Source organism: Schistocerca serialis, chromosome 8 (assembly GCF_023864345.2).
Source record: "Schistocerca serialis cubense isolate TAMUIC-IGC-003099 chromosome 8, iqSchSeri2.2, whole genome shotgun sequence".
NCBI classification, from domain to species: domain Eukaryota; kingdom Metazoa; phylum Arthropoda; class Insecta; order Orthoptera; family Acrididae; genus Schistocerca; species Schistocerca serialis.
The window spans coordinates 303,410,283-303,430,166 of record NC_064645.1 but is presented as its reverse complement, the minus strand read 5'-3'; the positions used below and the strand labels follow the sequence as shown (position 1 = coordinate 303,430,166).

Here is a 19,884-nt window from a genome sequence, read left to right as displayed (position 1 = left end):
ACAACACCCAGCCATCACGAGGCAGAGAAAATCCCTGACCCCGCCGGGAATCGAACCCGGGAACCCGGGCGTGGGAAGCGAGAACGCTACCGCACGACCACGAGATGCGGGCCATGCCACATGGACAGTCGAACAGTGGGCCCATGTGATTTTCACAGATGAGCCCCTCTTCACATATGGGAACGTCTAAAATGAAGTTGTCAACATGCCAACTGCCCAGTCGAACAGTGGGCCCGTGTGCTTTTCACAGATGAGTCCCTCTTCACATATGGGAACGTCTAAAATGAAGTTGTCAACATGCCACCTGGACAGTCGAACAGTGGGCCCATGTGCTTTTCACAGATGAGTCCCTCTTCACATATAGGAGCGTCCAAAATGGAGTCGTCAACTAGCCACATGGGCCGTCGAACAGTGGGCCATGTGCTTTTCACACATGAGTCCCCCTTCACATATGGGAACGTCTAAAATGGAGTCATCAACATGCCACCTGGACAGTCGAACAGTGGGCCCGTGTGCTTTTCACAGATGACTCCCTCTTCACATATGGGAACGTCTACAATGGAAACGTCAACATGCCACCTGTACAGTCCAACAGTGGGCCCGTGTGCTGTTCACAGTTGAGTCCCTCTTCACATATGGCAGCGTCTAAAATGGAGTCGTCAACATGCCACCTGGGCCGTCGAACAGTGGGCCCACGTGCTTTTCACAGATGATTCCCTCTTCACATATGGGAATGTCTAAAACGAAGTTGTCAACATGCCACATGGACAGTTGAACAGTGGACCCGTGTAGTTTTCACAGATGAGTCCCTCTTCACATATGGGAACGTCTAAAATGAAGTTGTCAACATGCCAACTGCCCAGTCGAACAGTGGGCCCAAGTGCTTTTCACAGATGAGTCCCACTTCACATATGGGAGCGACTATAATGGAGTTGTCAACATGCCAACTGCCCAGTCGAACAGTGGGCCCATGTGCTTTTCACAGATGAGTCCCACTTCACATATGGGAGCGACTATAATGGAGTTGTCAACATGCCACCTGGGCCGTCGAACAGTGGGCCGTGTGCTTTTTACACATGAGTCCCTCTTCACATATGGGAACGCCTGAAATGGAGTCGTCAACATGCCACCTGTACAGTCAAACAGTGGGCCCATGTGGTTTTCACAGGAGACTCCCTCTTCACATATGGGAACGTCTAAAATGGAGTCGTCAACATGCCACCTGGACTGTCGAACAGTGGGCCTGTGTGCTTTTCACAGATGAGTCCCTCTTCACATATGGGAACGTCTAAAATGGAGTTGTCAACATCCCACCTGGACAGTCGAACAGTGGGCCCATGTGCTTTTCACAGGTGAGCCCTATTCACATATGGGAGCGCCTAAAATGGAGTCATCAACATGCCACCTCGACAGTCGAACAGTGGCCCCATGTGCTTTTCACAGAAGAGTCCCTCTTCACATATGGGAACGTCTAAAATGAAGTTGCCAACATGCCAACTGCCCAGTCGAATAGTGGGCCCATGTGCTTTTCACAGATGAGTCCCTCTTCACATATGGGAACGTCTAAAATGGAGTTGTCAGAATGCCACATGGACAGTCGAACAGTGAGCCCATGTGCTTCTCACAGATGAGTCTCTCTTCACATATGGGAATGTCTAAAATGAAGTTGTCAACATGCCAACTGCCCAGTCGAACAGTGGGCCCATGTGCTTTTCACAGAAGAGCCCCTCTTCACATATGGGAGCGACTAAAATGGAGTCGTCAACATGCCACCTGGACATTCGAACAGTGGGACCGTGTGCTTTTCACAGATGAGTCCCTCTTCACATATGGGAGCGTCTAAAATGGAGTCATCAACATGCCACCTGGGCCGTCGGACAGTGGGCCGTGTGCTTTTCACACATGAGTCCCTCTTGACATGTGGGAACGTCTAAAATGGAGTCGTCAACATGCCGCCAGGAGAGTGGTACAGTGTGCCCATGTGCTTTTCACAGATGAGCCCTCTTCACATATGGGAGCGCCTAAAATGGAGTCGTCTACATGCCACCTGGACAGTCGAACAGTGGGCCCGTGTGCTTTTCACAGATGAGTCCCTCTTCATATATGGGAACGCCTAAAATGAGGTCATTAACATTCCACCTGGACAGTCGAACAGTGGGTCTGGGTGCTTTTCACAGATGAGTCCCTCTTCACATATGGGAACATCTAAAATGGAGTCGTCAACATGCCACCTGGACAGTCAAACTGTGGGCCTGGGTGTTTCTCACAGATGAGTCCCTCTTCACATATGGGAACGTCTAAAATGAAGTTGTCAACATGCCACCTGGACAGTAGAACAGTGGGAACATGTGCTTTTCACAGATGAGTCTCTCTTCACATATCGGAACGTCTAGAATGGAGTCATCATCATGCCACGTGCACAGTCGAACAGTGGGCCTATGTGTTTTCGCAGATGAGTCCGTCTTCACATATGGGAACGTCTAAAATGAAGTTGTGAACATGCCACATGGACAGTCGAACAGTGGGCCCGTGTGCTTTTCAGAGATGATTCCCTCTCAACATATGGGAACGTCTAAAATGGAGTCGTCAACATGCCACCTAGACAGTCGAACAGTGGGCCCATGTGCTTTTCACAGATGAGTCCCTCTTCACATATGGGAACGTCTAAAATGAAGTTGCCAACATGCCAACTGCCCAGTCGAATAGTGGGACCGTGTGCTTTTCACAGATGAGTCCCTCTTCACATATGGGAACGTCTAAAATGGAGTTGCCAACATGCCACCTGGACAGTCGAACAGTGGGGCCATGTGCTTTTCACAGGTGAGTCCTTCTTCACATATGGGAACGTCTAAAATGAAGTTGCCAACATGCCAACTGCCCAGTCGAATAGTGGGCCCATGTGCTTTTCACAGATGAGTCCCTCTTCACATATGGGAACGTCTAAAATGGAGTTGTCTGAATGCCACATGGACAGTCGAACAGTGAGCCCATGTATTTCTCACAGATGAGTCTCTTTTCACATATGGGAACGTCTAAAATGAAGTTGTCAACATGCCAACTGCCCAGTCGAACAGTGGGCCCATGTGCTTTTCAGAGAAGAGTCCCTCTTCACATATGGGAGCGACTAAAATGGATTCGTCAACATGCCACCTGGACATTCGAACAGTGGGATCGTGTGCTTTTCACAGATGAGTCCCTCTTCACATATGGGAACGTCTAAAATTAAGTTGTGAACATGCCACCTGGACAGTCTAACAGTGGGCCCGTGTGCTTTTCAGAGATGAGTCCCTCTTCACATATGGGAACGTCTAAAATGGAGTCATCAACATGCCACCTAGACAGTCGAACAGTGGGCCCATGTGCTTTTCACAGATGAGTCCCTCTTCATATATGGGAACGTCTAAAATGAAGTTGCCAACATGCCAACTGCCCAGTCGAATAGTGGGCCCATGTGCTTTTCACAGATGCGTCCCTCTTCACATATGAGAACGTCTAAAACGGAGTTGTCAACATGCCACCTGGACAGTCAAACAGTGGGGCCATGTGCTTTTCACAGATGAGTCCCTCTTCACATATGGGAGCATCTAAAATGGAGTCGTCAATATGCCACCTGGGCCGTCGAACAGTGGGTTGTGTGCTTTTCACACATTAGTTCCTCTTTACATATGGGAATGTCTAAAATGGAGTCATCAATATGCCACCTGGACAGTCAAACAGTGAGCCCGTGTGCTTTTCACAGATGAGTCCCTCTTCACATATGGGGGGTGTCTAAAATGGAGTTGTAAACATGCCTCCTGGGAAGTCGAACAGTGGGCCCGTGTGCTTTTCACACATGAGTCCCTCTTCACATATGGGAACGCATAAAATGGAGTCATCAACATGCCACCTGGACAGTCGAACAGTGGGCCCATGTGCTTTTCACAGATGACCCCCTCTTCACATATGGGACTGTCTAAAATGGAGTTGTCAACATGCCACCTGGACAGTCGAACAGTGGGCCCGAGTGCTTTTCACAGATGAGTCCCTCTTCACATATGGCAGCGTCTAAATTGGAGTCGTCAACATTTCATCTGGGCCGTCGAACAGTGGGCCCATGTGCTTTTCACAGATGAGTTCCTTTTCACATATGGGAACGTCTAAAACGAAGTTGTCAGAATGCCACATGGACAGTCGAACAGTGAGCCCATGTGCTTCTCAGAGATGAGTCTCTCTTCACATATGGGAACGTCTAAAATGAAGATGTCAACATGCGACCTGCCCAGTCGAACAGTGGGCCCATGTGCTTTTCACAGGTGAGCCCTCTTCACATATGAGAGCGCCTAAAATAGAGTCGTCAACATGCCACCTGGACAGTCGTACAGTGGGCCCATGTGCTTTTCTCAGATGAGTCCCTCTTCATAAATGGGAACGACTAAAATAAAGTCATTAACATTCCACGTGGACAGTCGAACAGTGGGTCTGGGTGCTTTTCACAGATGAGTCCCACTTCACATATGGGAACATCTAAAATGGTGTCGTCAACATGCCACCTGGACAGTCAAACTGTGGGCCTGGGAGCTTCTCACAGATGAGTCCCTCTTCACATATGGGAATGTCTAAAATGAAGTTGTCAACATGCCACCTGGACAGTAGAGCAGTGGGCCCATGTGCTTTTCACAGATGAGTCCCTCTTCACATATCGGAACGTCGAAAATGGAGTCATCATCATGCCACGAGGACAGTCGAACAGGGGGCTTATGTGCTTTTCGCAGATGAGTCCCTCTTCACATATGGGAACGCCTAAAATGAAGTTGTCAACATGCCACCTGGACAGTCGAACAGTGGGCCCGTGTGCTTTTCAGAGATGAGTCCCTCTTCACATATGGGAACATCTAAAATGGAGTCGTCAACATGCCACCTAGACAGTCGAACAGTGGGCCCATGTGCTTTTCACAGATGAGTCCCTCCTCACATACGGGAACGTCTAAAATGGAGTCGTCAACATGCCACCTAGACAGTCGAACAGTGGGCCTGAGTGTTTTTCACTGATGAGTCCCTCTTCACATATGGCAGCATCTAAATTGGAGTCGTCAACATTTCATCTGGGCCGTCGAACAGTGGGCCCATGTGCTTTTCACAGATGAGTCCCTCTTCACATATGGGAACGTCTAAAATGAAGTTGTTAGAATGCCACATGGACAGTCTAACAGCGAGCCCATGTGCTTCTCACAGATGAGTCTCTCTTCCCATATGGGAACGTCTAAAATGAAGTTGTCAACATGCCAACTGCTCAGTCGAACTGTGGGCCCATGTGCTTTTCACAGATGAGTCCCTCTTCACATATGGGAGCGCCTAAAATGGAGTCATCAACATGCCACCTGGACAGTCGAACAGTGGGCCCGTGTGCTTTTCACAGATGAGTCCCTCTTGACATATGGGAACATCTAAAATGGAGTCGTCAACATGCCACCAGGACAGTGGAACAGTGTGCCCATGTGCTTTTCACAGATGAGCCCTCTTCACATATGGGAGCGCCTAAAATGGAGTCGTCAACATGCCACCAGGACAGTCGAACAGTGGGCCCGTGTGCTTTTCACAGATGAGCCCTCTTCATATATGGGAACGTCTAAAATGAAGTCATTAACATTCCACCTGGACAGTCGAACAGTGGGCCCATGTGCTTTTCACAGATGAGTCCCTCTTCACATATGGGAACATCTAAAATGGAGTTGTCAACATGGCACCTGGACAGTCAAACTGTGGGCCTGGGTGCTTCTCACAGATGAGTCCCTCTTCACATATGGGAACGTCTAAAATGAAGTTGTCAACATGCCACCTGGACAGTAGAACAGTGGGCCCATGTGCTTTTCACAGATGAGTCCCTCATCACATATCGGAACGTCTAGAATGGAGTCATCATCATGCCACGTGGACAGTCGAACAGTGGGCCTATGTGCTTTTCGCAGATGAGTCCCTCTTCACATATGGGAACGTCTAAAATGAAGTTGTCAACATGCCACCTGGACAGTCGAACAGTGGGCCCGTGTGCTTTTCAGAGATGAGTCCCTCTTCACATATGGGAACATCTAAAATGGAGTAGTCATCATGCCACCTGGACAGTCAAACTGTGGGCCTGCGTGCTTCTTACAGATGAGTCCCTCTTCACATATGGGAACGTCTAAAATGAAGTTGTCAACATGCCACCTGGACAGTAGAACAGTGGGCCTGTGTGCTTGTCACAGATGAGTCCGTCTTCATATAGGGGAACGTCTAAAATGAAGTCATTAACATTAAACCTGGACAGTCGAACAGTGGGTCTGGGTGCTTTTCACAGATGAGTCCCTCTTCACATATGGGAACATCTAAAATGGAGTCGTCAACATGCCACCTGGACAGTCAAACTGTGGGCCTGGGTGCTTCTCACAGATGAGTCCCTCTTCACATATGGGAACGTCTAAAATGAAGTTGTCAACATGCCACCTGGACAGTAGAACAGTGGGCCCATGTGCTTTTCACAGATGAGTCCCTCATCACATATCGGAACGTCTAGAATGGAGTCATCATCATGCCACGTGGACAGTCGAACAGTGGGCCTATGTGCTTTTCGCAGATGAGTCCCTCTTCACATATGGGAACGTCTAAAATGAAGTTGTCAACATGCCACCTGGACAGTCGAACAGTGGGCCCGTGTGCTTTTCAGAGATGAGTCCCTCTTCACATATGGGAACATCTAAAATGGAGTAGTCATCATGCCACCTGGACAGTCAAACTGTGGGCCTGCGTGCTTCTTACAGATGAGTCCCTCTTCACATATGGGAACGTCTAAAATGAAGTTGTCAACATGCCACCTGGACAGTAGAACAGTGGGCCTGTGTGCTTGTCACAGATGAGTCCGTCTTCATATAGGGGAACGTCTAAAATGAAGTCATTAACATTAAACCTAGACAGTCGAACAGTGGGTCTGGGTGCTTTTCACAGATGAGTCCCTCTTCACATATGGGAACATCTAAAATGGAGTCGTCAACATGCCACCTGGACAGTCAAACTGTGGGCCTGGGTGCTTCTTACAGATGAGTCCCTCTTCACATATGGGAACGTCTAAAATGAAGTTGTCAACGTGCCACCTGGACAGTAGAACAGTGGGCCCATGTGCTTTTCACAAATGAGTCCCTCTTCACATATCGGAACGTCTAAAATGGAGTCATCATCATGCCACGTGGACAGTTGAACAGTGGGCCTATGTGCTTTTCGCAGATGAGTCCGTCTTCACATATGGGAACGTCTAAAATGAAGTTGTCAACATGCCACCTGGACAGTCCAATAGTGGGCCCGTGTGCTTTTCAGAGATGAGTCCCTCCTCACGTACGGGAACGTCTAAAATGGAGTCGTCAACATGCCACCTAGACAGTCGAACAGTGGGCCCATGTCCTTTTCACAGATGAGTCCCCCTTCACATATTGGAACATCTAAAATGAAGTTGTCATCATGCCACCTGGACAGTCGAACAGTGGGCTCATGTGTTTTTCACAGATGAGTCCCTCTTCTCATATCGGAACGTCTAAAATGGAGTCGTCAACATGTCACCTGGACAGTTGAACAGTGGGCCCATGTGCTTTTCACAGATGAGTCCCTCTTCACATATGGGAACGTCTATAATGTAGTTGTCAACACGCCACCTGGACAGTCGAACAGTGGGCCCATGTGCTTTTCGCTGATGAGTCCCTCTTCACATATGGGAACGTCTAAAATGGAGTCGTCAACATGCCACCTGGACAGTCGAACAGTGGGCCAGTGAGCTTTTCACACATGAGTCCCGGTTCCGTCTGGAGAGTGATTCTCGACGCATTCACATCTATAGGGAACGTGGAATGCGATGTCTGCACCCTAACGTTGTGGAAAGAGACCGATATCGAGGCGGATATCTAACGATCTTTACCGGCATTGTGTGGACCGCTCAACATGTCTCAATAAAATTGTACGGGTGAATCGGCAAGGTTTAACTGCTGTCTGGTATTGTGACGAGATCTTGGGACCTCATGTGCGGTTGTTCCGACGTACTGAATGTCCAGGCTCCGTAATGATGGAAGATAATGTTCAACCTCATAGAGCATGCCTGGTTGATATTTTCTTGGAAAATACTGCATGCATGTCGTTGCCTGCTCGCTCTGCCGTTTTGAATGCCATGGAGCATGTCTTGGATGCACTAGGGAGACGGGTTAAGCCGGCAGGGGTGGCTGAGCGGTTCTAGGCGCTACATTCTGGAACCGAGCGACCGCTATGGTCGCAGGTTCGAATCCTGCCTCGGGCATGGATGTGTGTAATGTCCTTAGATTAGTTAGGTTTAAGTAGTTCTAAATTCTAGGGGACTGATGACCTCAGAAGTTAAGTCCCATAGTGCTCAGAGCCATTTGAACCATTTGAGACGGGTTAGATGTCAGCTTCCAGCAGCCACTCTCCAAGACTTGCGAGTAGCTCTGCTGGAAGAATGGACGTTACTGCCTTAGCATGAGATTGGTGATATCATTCACAGCACACCCCGTCGTTGCATGTATTGCTGGCAGAGATGGTCACACCCCATACTGAGCACATTAACCAGTTGTCGGAATGTGTGTGCAAATCCGTTAAGGTGGAGAAAAACTAAGAACATTTTTGTCTACCGTTTTACATGTTGCAGTTATTTTACGTTCTGTATTCTTTACATTGTTTCTCCTTTACTATCACCTGTTTGTACTGTTTTGTGGTGAAGTAAACACAACCTTGAAAAATTTCCGTTTATTGCTTTAATATTGGACACCAGTGTAGTCTGTGGTGACTTCAAACTACACTCGATACCCTGGCGAAAATGCATTTTCAAATCCAATGGTATGCGTAAAAACATTGTCCGAAAAAGTGCTAAATGCTTTATCCGAAAATTATTTTGAGTATTTAGCTCAAGAGCTACTGGAGCTGTGAATGCTAGAGAAACCATGCTTGTCCTCTTAGTGACAAATAATCTTGAGCAAAGAGGGAGCATCATGATGCGTACAGGGATTAGTCACTAAAAGGTTTCGTTGCGAGACATTCAATTCCACCAAAAATAAATGCAAAACATATCTACTAAAAAAAGCAATTAAAAATTCGCTCGACGCCTTTCTAAAATACAGACTCCGTTACTTCAGAAGTATGTGAGTATAGACCAGACGTGACTTGAATGCAGAGAATGGTATCAACAGAAATTGGGAGACTCATACCAAATGAATTAATAACAGACAGAGCTGATCACCCATGGTACACAAAGCAGGCCAGAAATCTGTTGCAGAAGCAACGAAAAAAGTGTGCCAAATTTAAAAGAACGAAAAATCCTCAAGGATGGCGAAATTTTACAAAAGCTCTAAATTTAACTCAGGCTTCAACGCGACGTGCTTGTTATGGTTTTTACAGCGAAACTGTGTCTCTAAATCTGTCAGAAAATCCAAACAGATTCTTTTTCGTATTTAGAGTACATCAGTGGAAAAACACAATCAATATCTTCGCTGTGCGATAGCAATGGTAAAGTTACCATTGACACTGTCACTAAAGTGGAGTTACTAAATACTATTTTCCGAAATGCCTTCATCAAAGAAGGCGAAGGAGATGTTCCAGGATTCGAATCAAGAACAACTGCCTATATGAGCAAACTTAGAAGTAGATAACCTCGGTGCAGCGAAACAGTTCAAATCACTTAATAATGGCAAGACTATATACTAATTACGCTCCTGTCAGAGTAAACTGATGTAATAGTTGCATACTTAGTAATCATAACAACTGCTCGTTCGACAAAATATCGGTGCCTAAAGACTGGAAAGTTGAACAGGTCACAGGAATACTCAAGAAAGGAAATAGGATCCGCTGAATAAGAGACCCATATCACTGATGTCGATTTGCAATAGGATTTTGAAAAATATACTGTGTTCGAAAATTATGAATTTTCTCGTAGAAAACGATCTATTTGCTCGTACAGAAAATATTGTGCTTGTGCAACACATTTAACTCTTTGTTCTCTAATGTAATGACTACTATCGGCATGGGATCTCAAATTTATTCCATATTTCTAGATTTCATGAAGGTTTTTGATACCGTTACTCACAAGCGGCTTCTAATGAAATTGCGTGCATACGGTGTATCGTCTCAATTGTGCAACTCGATTCGTGATTTACTATCAGAAAGGTCACAGTTCGTAGTAACTGGTTAGTGAAACATACGCGGTAAGTGATATCTGGCGTTCTTTGAGGAGTGTTTGACACACTCTGCTGTCCCTCATGTAGGAGGCCATGCTGAAAAGTAATGCCATCGAATTTTTTATGTGGAACTCTTAAAGATTTTTAAATAAAAATCATCAACTTTTTCCTCCGAATGCGAAAATATTTTGTTAACATCCAACTATTGTGGAAGATATGACATCGTAATAAAATAACAGAAGTCAGAGCTCGCACGGAAAGATTCAGTTGTTCGTTCTTCCTGTACGCTGTTCGAGAGTGGAACGGTAAGGAAATAATATGAGAATGGCTCGGTGCAGCCTCTGTCAGGCTCTTAAATGTACAGCCATGTCGATGTAGATAAGGACTAACAAGTATTTTGTAAATTATCAGTCATAACCTTCATTTTGAAATACTTGCTCTAGTCAACTTCATTCCTAACAAGGGAAACTCCCTGTCGCACCCCTCTCAGATTTAGTGGTAAGATGGCCTAGTGGATAGCCCGTCAAAAATGAACGGAGTTAAGGCATGAAAACTGGAAGAAGGTGTACTGAACTGTGGAGAAAGAAGCAAAATAGAAACAGTAAACGATCCAAGCTCAAGATGTGCTACATAAAGCGAATGTGAATAGCCCTTGCGCTGTGATTATGTTGACACGGTGCTGGATTTCCATGTGGGACGTCCGTATTCAAATCTCTCTCGTACCCCCCTTTTTTTACACAAAACTATGAACAGTCCATCCGGTCATTGACATGTCTGTTCACTGTATTCAGATTTGCGTCCGTGTCGTGGCGTCACGTCCTTTTGCAACAGCGAGGTATAAGGACAGGACCTCCAGACGTACGTACCTATTTGTTCGACCCAGGTACCTTGCCTCCCGGTTTGGAAGTTTTGATCCTTGAGTTCTTTCTTTGCAACATAGTTCAGACGCGCTTATTTGTTGTTTCCATTTCTGTGAGAGGTCTGTGCTACACCTCGCCTGCTCTCATTATTCATCACATTTTCTTACGACGGTAATATATTCTTACCACATGACTCATATTCTAGAACCAATGTATAGTGAACCGTGAATTTACTTTCAAAATCTTTTCTTAAAGAATTTACTTAATTTACTAGCGATTCATCAAGAACATTAACACATTTAATCACACTATGTGAGCGTGGAAGTAGTTGCCAGTGGGTAAATGATGAAGACAAATTTCTTTCAACAAATGGAAATTTTATTCCCAAAACCCTCCCTTTTCTTTCTTTTTTTTTTTTAAAAAAAAAAGAAAAACAGATTTAATTTTTTTTTTTTTTTTTTTGACAGTATGAGCTTTCAGGCTGAGAAGCTTGCCGCTCCCCTTTAACACGGCCGTAGTCACGACTGCTCACAACAATCTCTGAAAGACTACACTGGTGCAAATCTGCAACACACCAGATTTCTTTAAACTAAAAATTTTAACAACTCACACAAACACATAAACTATGCACCCCGTAGGATGGACGGAAATGGTACAAAAGACTCACATTAAAAAAAAAAAAAAAAATTACTTGCCACCGAAAGTGCAACTGGTTTTTAAAAGAAAACTCTTACAATCGAAGCGTGGCAACTTTATATACTAAAATGACCATTTAAATAAAAACCCATGAAATGTAGTCTTACATAAATATACAAACATGCTCTACATTACACATATACCACCTCTCAAGATGATAGGCAAGATAAAAACATGTTTCAGGAATTTGGCCTTTACACCTTAAGCAATAAATTCGTTAACACCGAATCCGACAAACATGACAGAGGCAGCTATTAACATACGGTAGACCGACAGACAGACACTAACTGCCTAACAAATGCGGACGAGAGACAGACGAGCAAGCTGGGGACGAGAGACTGACCCAGAACACAAGTAGAGTTTAACAAGTAAGTGAAACAACATATCACGAATCACTTAACCTTTAATAAAGTGCGATGTCTGGCGAAGACCTGGCGCAGCACGCCCAAAACACTCTCCCGAACCGTCCGTTGCCAGCCGCTTCAATGGACGCAGAAAGGCGCGCCCATCTCTCGTCTCACGGCGTCGCAGCTCGCCCCGGCCAGACCGATGTCGTGGGTTGGCTCCTGTTGCTCTCGTGTCGGCCGCGAAGCCACTACAGCTCGCTATACGGCGCGGCCCACTGGACTGACGTGGCGACCTCACATGCGCCGATGCTCAAAGAGGACAAGTCATCTTGTGTCCCAGTGCGCGACCGACCAACGGATCGATCCAACCGCCAATGACCACTGCCTGAACAAACTCGAGCAGACTGGCGGCCTAACACATACTAGCACTCCGGACGACCGACAGACACTGACTGCCCCACACTGACCCGGCTGATCAACTGACCAGACTCGCCGTCTAGTGAGCTCATAGCACCCCTTAAATGCTCGTGAACAGGCTACATTTCCGCTTTCTCACCAGAGGGAGACACCAAAGCTGCGATTGCCACAGCGGCGCCACCGCCAGAAACGGAGGGCGACTGCTTTACACTACCCGCTGCGGCGCTCTCTTCAAAATAGCAATTTTTATCACGGCTCATATAGTATGATAATTGCCAAGACTACAGGAGGAGAACAGACACGTCAATGACCGGACGGCAAGTTCATAATTTTGTGTAATATTTGAACACGGATCTCTCTCTTTGCAGTCCAACGCTGTGACCACGACGCAGTGGTTCTTGACGTTCGCTCGATGTTGCACATATTGAACTTGGACCGTTCACTGTTTCTATTTTGCTCCATTTTTCACAGTTCAGTACACCTTCTTCTTGTTTTCATGATTGATCTGTGTTCAATTTTTGACGGGCTATCCACTGGGCCATTTTACCACTAAATCTGAGGGGAGTGCAATGGGGGAGGTTCCCTTGTAAGCAATGACAACACTAATTAAGGTCTGAAACAAGGATAATTACAAACAAATATCCATCATAATCGGCACATGTATTGGAAAGGATGTGACAGCATTCGTCAGTTGTGAGTCAACGCAGTACAATATGGCCGAAACAAAGAAGACAAGAACATCATAGTGGATAAGCAATCATTCTTTATAAAAAAATCTGAAGATGTGAGGTATTGACTCTGAATGCAAACGAACTTTGGAACCATTGAATCTTGCTATTACGGAAGATCGCTTAAAACTTGGTGGACACAAAAAGTATGAGTACAAAATGTGAAGAAAGATGTACGTGGAAAACATCTTCGAGAAGAAGATACTATGTCATGTCTGGCGGCTGGTATGGTGAAGAGAGAAGGATGCTTTCCGTGAACTAGACAAGGATTTGGTCTCGTCTGTTGCCTTGTGGTAAAACGATATGCATTAGAGCGGTATTCAACAAGGACGCGGTGACAGGAACCCGAAGGTAGGAGATTGGTTGACGACAAGTGTGTTTTCATTAAAGAGTATTGGAAACGACGCGTCTTGAATACTGAAAAGACTTTGTTTAGATAACGACAATGTACAGCAGTAGGTCACTTGTAGTTCGCGAAACTACCACTATTGAAATCTAAACAGTTGTTGAACGCTTTGGCCACAGCAGGTCGGATGTATTCAGCTTTTCAGTTCAAAATCACAGAATTAGTATGGCGGTGGCTGTCTTTCTGACATAGAGTGTCTCTTCGACTGCTTTTGCTAGTCCTTCTCCTTTACCATGGTGTGTGGGATCCGTCTGTAATTTAAATTTTAAAACTACAGATAGTCTCGTCTAGCCTGAAATGACCACCATGCAGGTTATTTTACGTATCTACAGACACTGAGAAAGGAAAGAAGGCAGGTTTTGCTGGACAAGGTCTGTAGCTGATCATCAGTTGTGACTTTCAAAGTCATGTCTTTGAACTATTATCTCAAAACTCCTCGCTGAAACCGGATGTTGTAAGAAGCCATGTGGAATTAAATAATGAACTATTAATGTTGCATATCTGTGACCTAGTGGTCGGATCTAGAAACTTTTATGAGGCTGTAATAAGCAGGGTCGAATCGTGACTCATTGTCAGGTCAACTTGAGGTTGGATGATCATTAGAACTTATATAGTTGTGCAAACAGCTGATAGTTGTATAATTAGGTCACACAGCAAGAAAACGTGCACCTCAAACTGCTGGAGAATACGCACCGTAATCTGCTAGGTATGTTCTTGAGATCATGCAGCTAAAAAGAGGAATTACTCTCGTAAGAAAAGTCAGCAAGACTGCGAAATTCCAAAATATTTTCTCAAAGGTGAGATGTATTAGTCAACTGCTTCCATAATTTGTGATAAACCTGCCTCCTTCTTCTCCATCTTAACCCTGTGCTCATTGGAGTGGTATAATGGAAAACACAGGAATAGTCTCTCTATTTGCCGATGTAGAAGGTGTCTCCAGACGTCATTTAAGAATTCTGCTCTTGACCATCCCCATTTTTATCTTCAGGACTACACCAACATGAGTCATTTAACAAATGTCCGATCAGACTATTGCGTCTGTTTTCAATTTTTTTAAAAGTACTTTCCTATTCTGCGATATCAATACCTCTTCATTCATTCTTGCTTTGTGTGAGGGGAAAAATATAAAGTCAGCATAGATTAAAATGCAGAAGTCTCCGGCAATCAAACAAACAAAAGGTACGCTCATGAGTGTTTCAGCAGTTGTGTTTGTTTATTAAGACTGGTGTTAACACAAGGAAAGGACGTACTGCTGGTGCAGCCATGGAGGACACTAAAGACTTACGTGTGTAACTCGGATCTTTGTTTAGTGCTAACACGCGAAATATGTACAATTTATGTAAAGAGAGTAAAGCTAACTAGGGTAGTCCATGCAGTTACGTTAGCTAGAGTGCTGTGTTGGCGTAATGGCCAACATACCTGCCTAGTAGGCAACGAGACCTGGATCCAAATGTTGGCAACGGCACAAATTTTAATTTATTTCTTCAGCTTCGATCATTATTGGTATGAAACTGATAAGTTAATGTTGGTCGTCAGCCATGTAATCCATACATATTATAAAAATGGATGAAACTTGGTACACAAATACCTCAACGTCAGGCGACTTTCGCTGTGGGAGTGAGAACCACTTACCTATCAAAATGGTGAGGATGGGCGTGAAAAAGAAGCGTAGCCTGTGATGCGTGAATTCCCAGTGAAAGAGAGCACATAGCGTCTTGCAATAAACTTTACTCATTATTTCAAACTTTTTCAAAATTTTTTGTTGCTGAACACCTCCACAAAATGATGAAAGGACATTTGTTTATCTCTTTCGGCTTTTCTGCTGTTCTTGCAGTTAAAGCAGCGCATGAAGCATGTCGTTCAGCATCTACATATGCCGCTGAACGTATCTACAAAATTATATCATTGATCGACTCATAGATCGGGATATATGAAATGATAAATCAAGACCCTAAGCTGAAAACAGGAGTTGATATGCATCAACGGCGACAGTTGAAAATGTGAGCCCCGACCGGGACTCGAACACCGGATCTCCTGCTTACATGGAAGACGCTCTGTCCACCTGAGCCACCGAGGGTACAGAGGATAGTGCGACTGCAGGGACTTATCCCTCGCACACTCCCCGTGCGACCCACATTCCCAACTTAATGTCCACACACTACATTCGTAGTGCCACTACCCATTTACAGTCATTACTCGCGCAGACAATCTCAAGGGGAGCATGCAAGGGATAAGTCCCTGCAGTCGCACCATCCTCCGTGCCCTCGGCGGCTCAGATGGATAGCGTGTCTGTCATGTAAGTAGGAGATCCCGGGTTAGAGTCCTGGTCAGGGCACACATTTTCAAATGTCCCCATTGATGTAATCAACGCCTGTCAGCAGCTAAGGGTCTTCATTTAATTATCATTTCATTCTAGAGAGCTGCATGGTCACCGATGGTATCTGTTCTTTCGGACATGTCATAAACATTAAGCGCATGACCAGATGCTGCATGGTGCAGGAGTAAACACACTGATAAGTAAAAATCTGGATTATGCCGGGTTTCTGTGTAAATTTACATATAATTGAATAATGGCGATTTTACTTACCAGATACGTTTTTGTCACTTTATTTGACCTTTTGGAAACATAGTTTGATGCCCTGCAGGTTTTCTCCTATAAAATTTTGTGTAAAATCGGTCAATTTTCAGACGATTTTTGTTTTATAGCGAGGAAAAGAATATTTTTCGCAAAGTGTGAAAAATGCCTTTTCTATGGATAATTTAATCAATGTTTTGGTACTCAGTCCACTTAGAATTTAATGCTCTACAGTTCTAATAACCCTGACTTTTTCGATTAAGCGATTAGCTTCAAATGACTGTGAAAAAAAAAGTCTGAAATTTTGGTGGTTTTCTTTTCAAAAATGGTTCAAATGGCTCTGAGCACTATGGGACTTAACATCTGAGGTCATCAGTCTCCTAGAACTTAGTGCTACTTAAACCTAACTAACCTAAGGACGACACACACATCCATGCCCGAGGCAGGATTCAACCTGCGACCGTAGCGGTCGCGCGGTTCCAGACTGAAGCGCCTAGAACCGCTCGGCTACTCCGGCCGGCCGGTTTTCTTTTCATCGAGGTTGAAGGTCCACTCAGAAAGCAGGGCAAACTGGGTTTATTCCCATCAGTGGTCCACCTAACCAATGGCTTTGCTGCAGTGGTAACACCGGTTCCTGTCAGATCACCAAAGTTAAGCGGTGTGGGGCTGGGCTAGCACTTGGATTGGTGACCATACGGTCTGGTGAGCGCTGTTGGCAAGTGGGGTGCACTCAGCCCTTGTGAGACAAACTGAGAAGCTACTTGATGGAGAAGTAGTGGCTCCGGTTTCGTAAAATGACATACAGCCTGGAGAGTGGTCTACAGACCCTTGCCCCTCCATATCCGCATAAAATAATGCCTGTGAGCTGAGGATGACACGGCGGCCCGTCGGTACCATTGGACATGCTCAGACAGAGTTTAGTTTTAGTGTCCTACCTAAGTGATTATAAGAGTTTCCAGACCTCCACTGATTTTTGGAAGGCAACCCTCTTTTTTGGAGCTAATTTTGCTGGCCTATGGGGTGATGTGAGAAAAGTACGTTGCGGCGCTCAGCAGCAGAGTGTTTGTGCCGCAGAGAGCCTGCGCAAGCACCCGCCGGTGCCCGCGCTGACGCGGCTCAGCGCCGCCGGCGCCACGTTGGGCGGCCGGCCGCTGGAGGCGGACACCCCTGTCGTGGTGCCCATCCTGGCGCTGCACCGCGACCCCGCCCTCTACCCGGACCCCGAGCTGTTCGACCCGCGCCGCTTCGCCGAACCCGCCGTCGCCGCCCGCCACAGGTTCGCCTACCTGCCTTTCGGCGAGGGACCGCGCGTATGTCTGGGTAAGACTGGCCGCCGCTGCAGCTGCTACCTGCGGACTGCTGAACTGTGAATTTACCTTCAAAATCTTTTCTTAAAGAATTTACTTTTCTTGCTAGCGATTCATCAAGAACATTAACACATTTAATCACACTGTGTGAGCATAGAAGTAGTTGCCAGTGGGTAACTGATGAAAACAAACTTCTTTCAACAAATGGAAATTTTATTCCTAAAAACCGTTTTTTTTAAAAAAACAGATTTAAAATTTATAATCACAAAGCACCCTCTAAATATCAAGTTACAATTTATTCAGAGGCAGAAATAACAATTTTTTGTTGTTGACAGTATGAGCTTTCAGGCTGACAACCCTGCCGCTCCCTTTTAACACGGCCGTAGTCACGACCTCTCATAACAGCCTCTGAAAGACCACACTGGTGCCGGCAAGAGTGGCCGTGCGGTCCTAGGCGCTACAGTCTGGAACCGAGCGACTGCTAATGTCGCAGGTTCGAATCCTGCCTCGGGCATGGATGTGTGTGATGTCCTTAGGTTAGTTAGGTTTAATTAGTTCTAAGTTCTAGGCGACTGATGACCTCAGAAGTTAAGTCGCATAGTGCTCAGAGCCATTTGAACCATTTGACTACACTGGTGCAAATCTGCAACACACCAGATCACTTTAAAATAAAAATTTTAACAACTCACACAAACACATAAACTATGCACCCCGTAGGAGGGATGGAAATGGTACAAAAGACCCACATAAAAAAAAGAAAATTACTTGCCACCGAAAGTGCAACTTGTTTTTAAAAGAAAATTCTTACGGTGGAAGGGTGACAACTTTATATACTAAAATGACCATTTAAATAAAAACCCATGAAATGCAGTCTTACATAAAATATACAAACATGCTCTACATTACACATATACCGCCTCTCAAGCCGGCCGCGGTGGTCTAGCGGTTCTAGGCGCTCAGTCCGGAACTGCGCACTGCTACGGTCGCAGGTTCGAATCCTGCCTCGGGCATGGATGTGTGTGATGTCCTTAGGTTAGTTAGGTTTAAGTAGTTCTAAGTTCTAGCGGACTGATGACCAAAGATGTTAAGTCCCATAGTGCTCAGAGCCATTTGAACCGCCTCTCAAGATGATAGGTAAGATGAAAACATACTTCAGGAATTCGGTCTTTACACTTCAAGGAATAAATTCATTAACACTGCATCCAACAAACATGACAGAGGCAGCTATTAACGTACGGCAGACCGACAGACAGACAGACGGACACTAACTGCCTAACAAATGCGGACGGGAGACAGACGAGCAAGATGGGGATGAGAGACTGACCAAGAAAACAAGTAGAATTTAACAAGTAAATGAAACAACATATCACGAATCACTTAACTTCTAATAAACTGCGAGTCTGGCAAAGACCTGGCGCAGCACCCCCAAAACGCTCTCCCGAACCGTCCCCTGCCAGCCGCCTCAACGGACGCAGGAAGGCGCGCCGATCTCCCGTCTCACGGCGTCGCAGCTCGCCCCGGCCAGACTGATGTCGTGGGTTGACTCGTCTTGATCTCGTGTCGGCCGCGAAGTCACTACCCCTCGCTATACGGCGCGGCCCACTGGACTGACGTGGCAACCTCACATGCGCCGACGCTCAAGACGGACAAGTTATCTTGTGTCCCAGTGCGCGACCGACCAAACGATCGATCCAACCGCCAGTGACCATTGCGTGAACAAACTCGAGCAGACTGGCGGCCTAACACATACTAGCACTCCGGACGACCGACAGACACTGACTGCCCCACAATGACCCGGCTGACCAACTGACTACAGACGAGCTCATAGCGGCCCTTAAATGCATGTGAAAAGGCAACCTTTCCCCTTTCCCACCAGAGGGAGACACCAAAGCTGCGCTTGTCACATCGGCGTCACCGCCAGAAACGGAGGGCGACTGCTTCACACTACGCGTTGCGGCGCGTTCTTCAAAACAGCAATTTTTACCACGGCTCAGCTACCTCTTCCGCATATTATATTAGTTTCCACAAAATCAAGAAAAACCGCAGAAATAACAATAACATACAGTTTGTACTGCTTGTGATAACATTCAGCCAATACAGCGTGTTCAAAAAGAATAACCTTGTACTGGACGGTAATAATTATGAAACCTGAGACGTGCCGGCAAGTAAATATGTGTTGTTTCGGGCGTGATCGAGAGTTTCGGTAATTTGCCGTTGGATGACAGTCAATGCGTCATCTCAACTAACAGTCAGTCAGAAGTAAGATGACGTTTGTTCAACACAAGGCGTTTTGTCTGCTGCAGTTTGCAAAGAGTGAGCCAGTGATTTCGGTACAGCGTACTTTTCATCGGATTTTGACACTGATCCGCCTGC

The 19,884-nt window shown here is 45.8% G+C and overlaps 1 protein-coding gene across 1 annotated transcript in view; it reads left to right on the top strand.

Annotated features, from left to right (window-relative positions):
• The window catches only part of LOC126416558 (probable cytochrome P450 6a13), an 83,541-nt gene that overhangs the window by 51,644 nt on the left and 12,013 nt on the right, over window positions 1-19,884 (top strand). Inside the window, exon 8 of the mRNA XM_050084303.1 lies at window positions 17,279-17,524. Coding sequence (XP_049940260.1) covers window positions 17,279-17,524 — 246 coding nt within the window. The remainder of the gene's footprint in view (window positions 1-17,278; window positions 17,525-19,884) is intronic.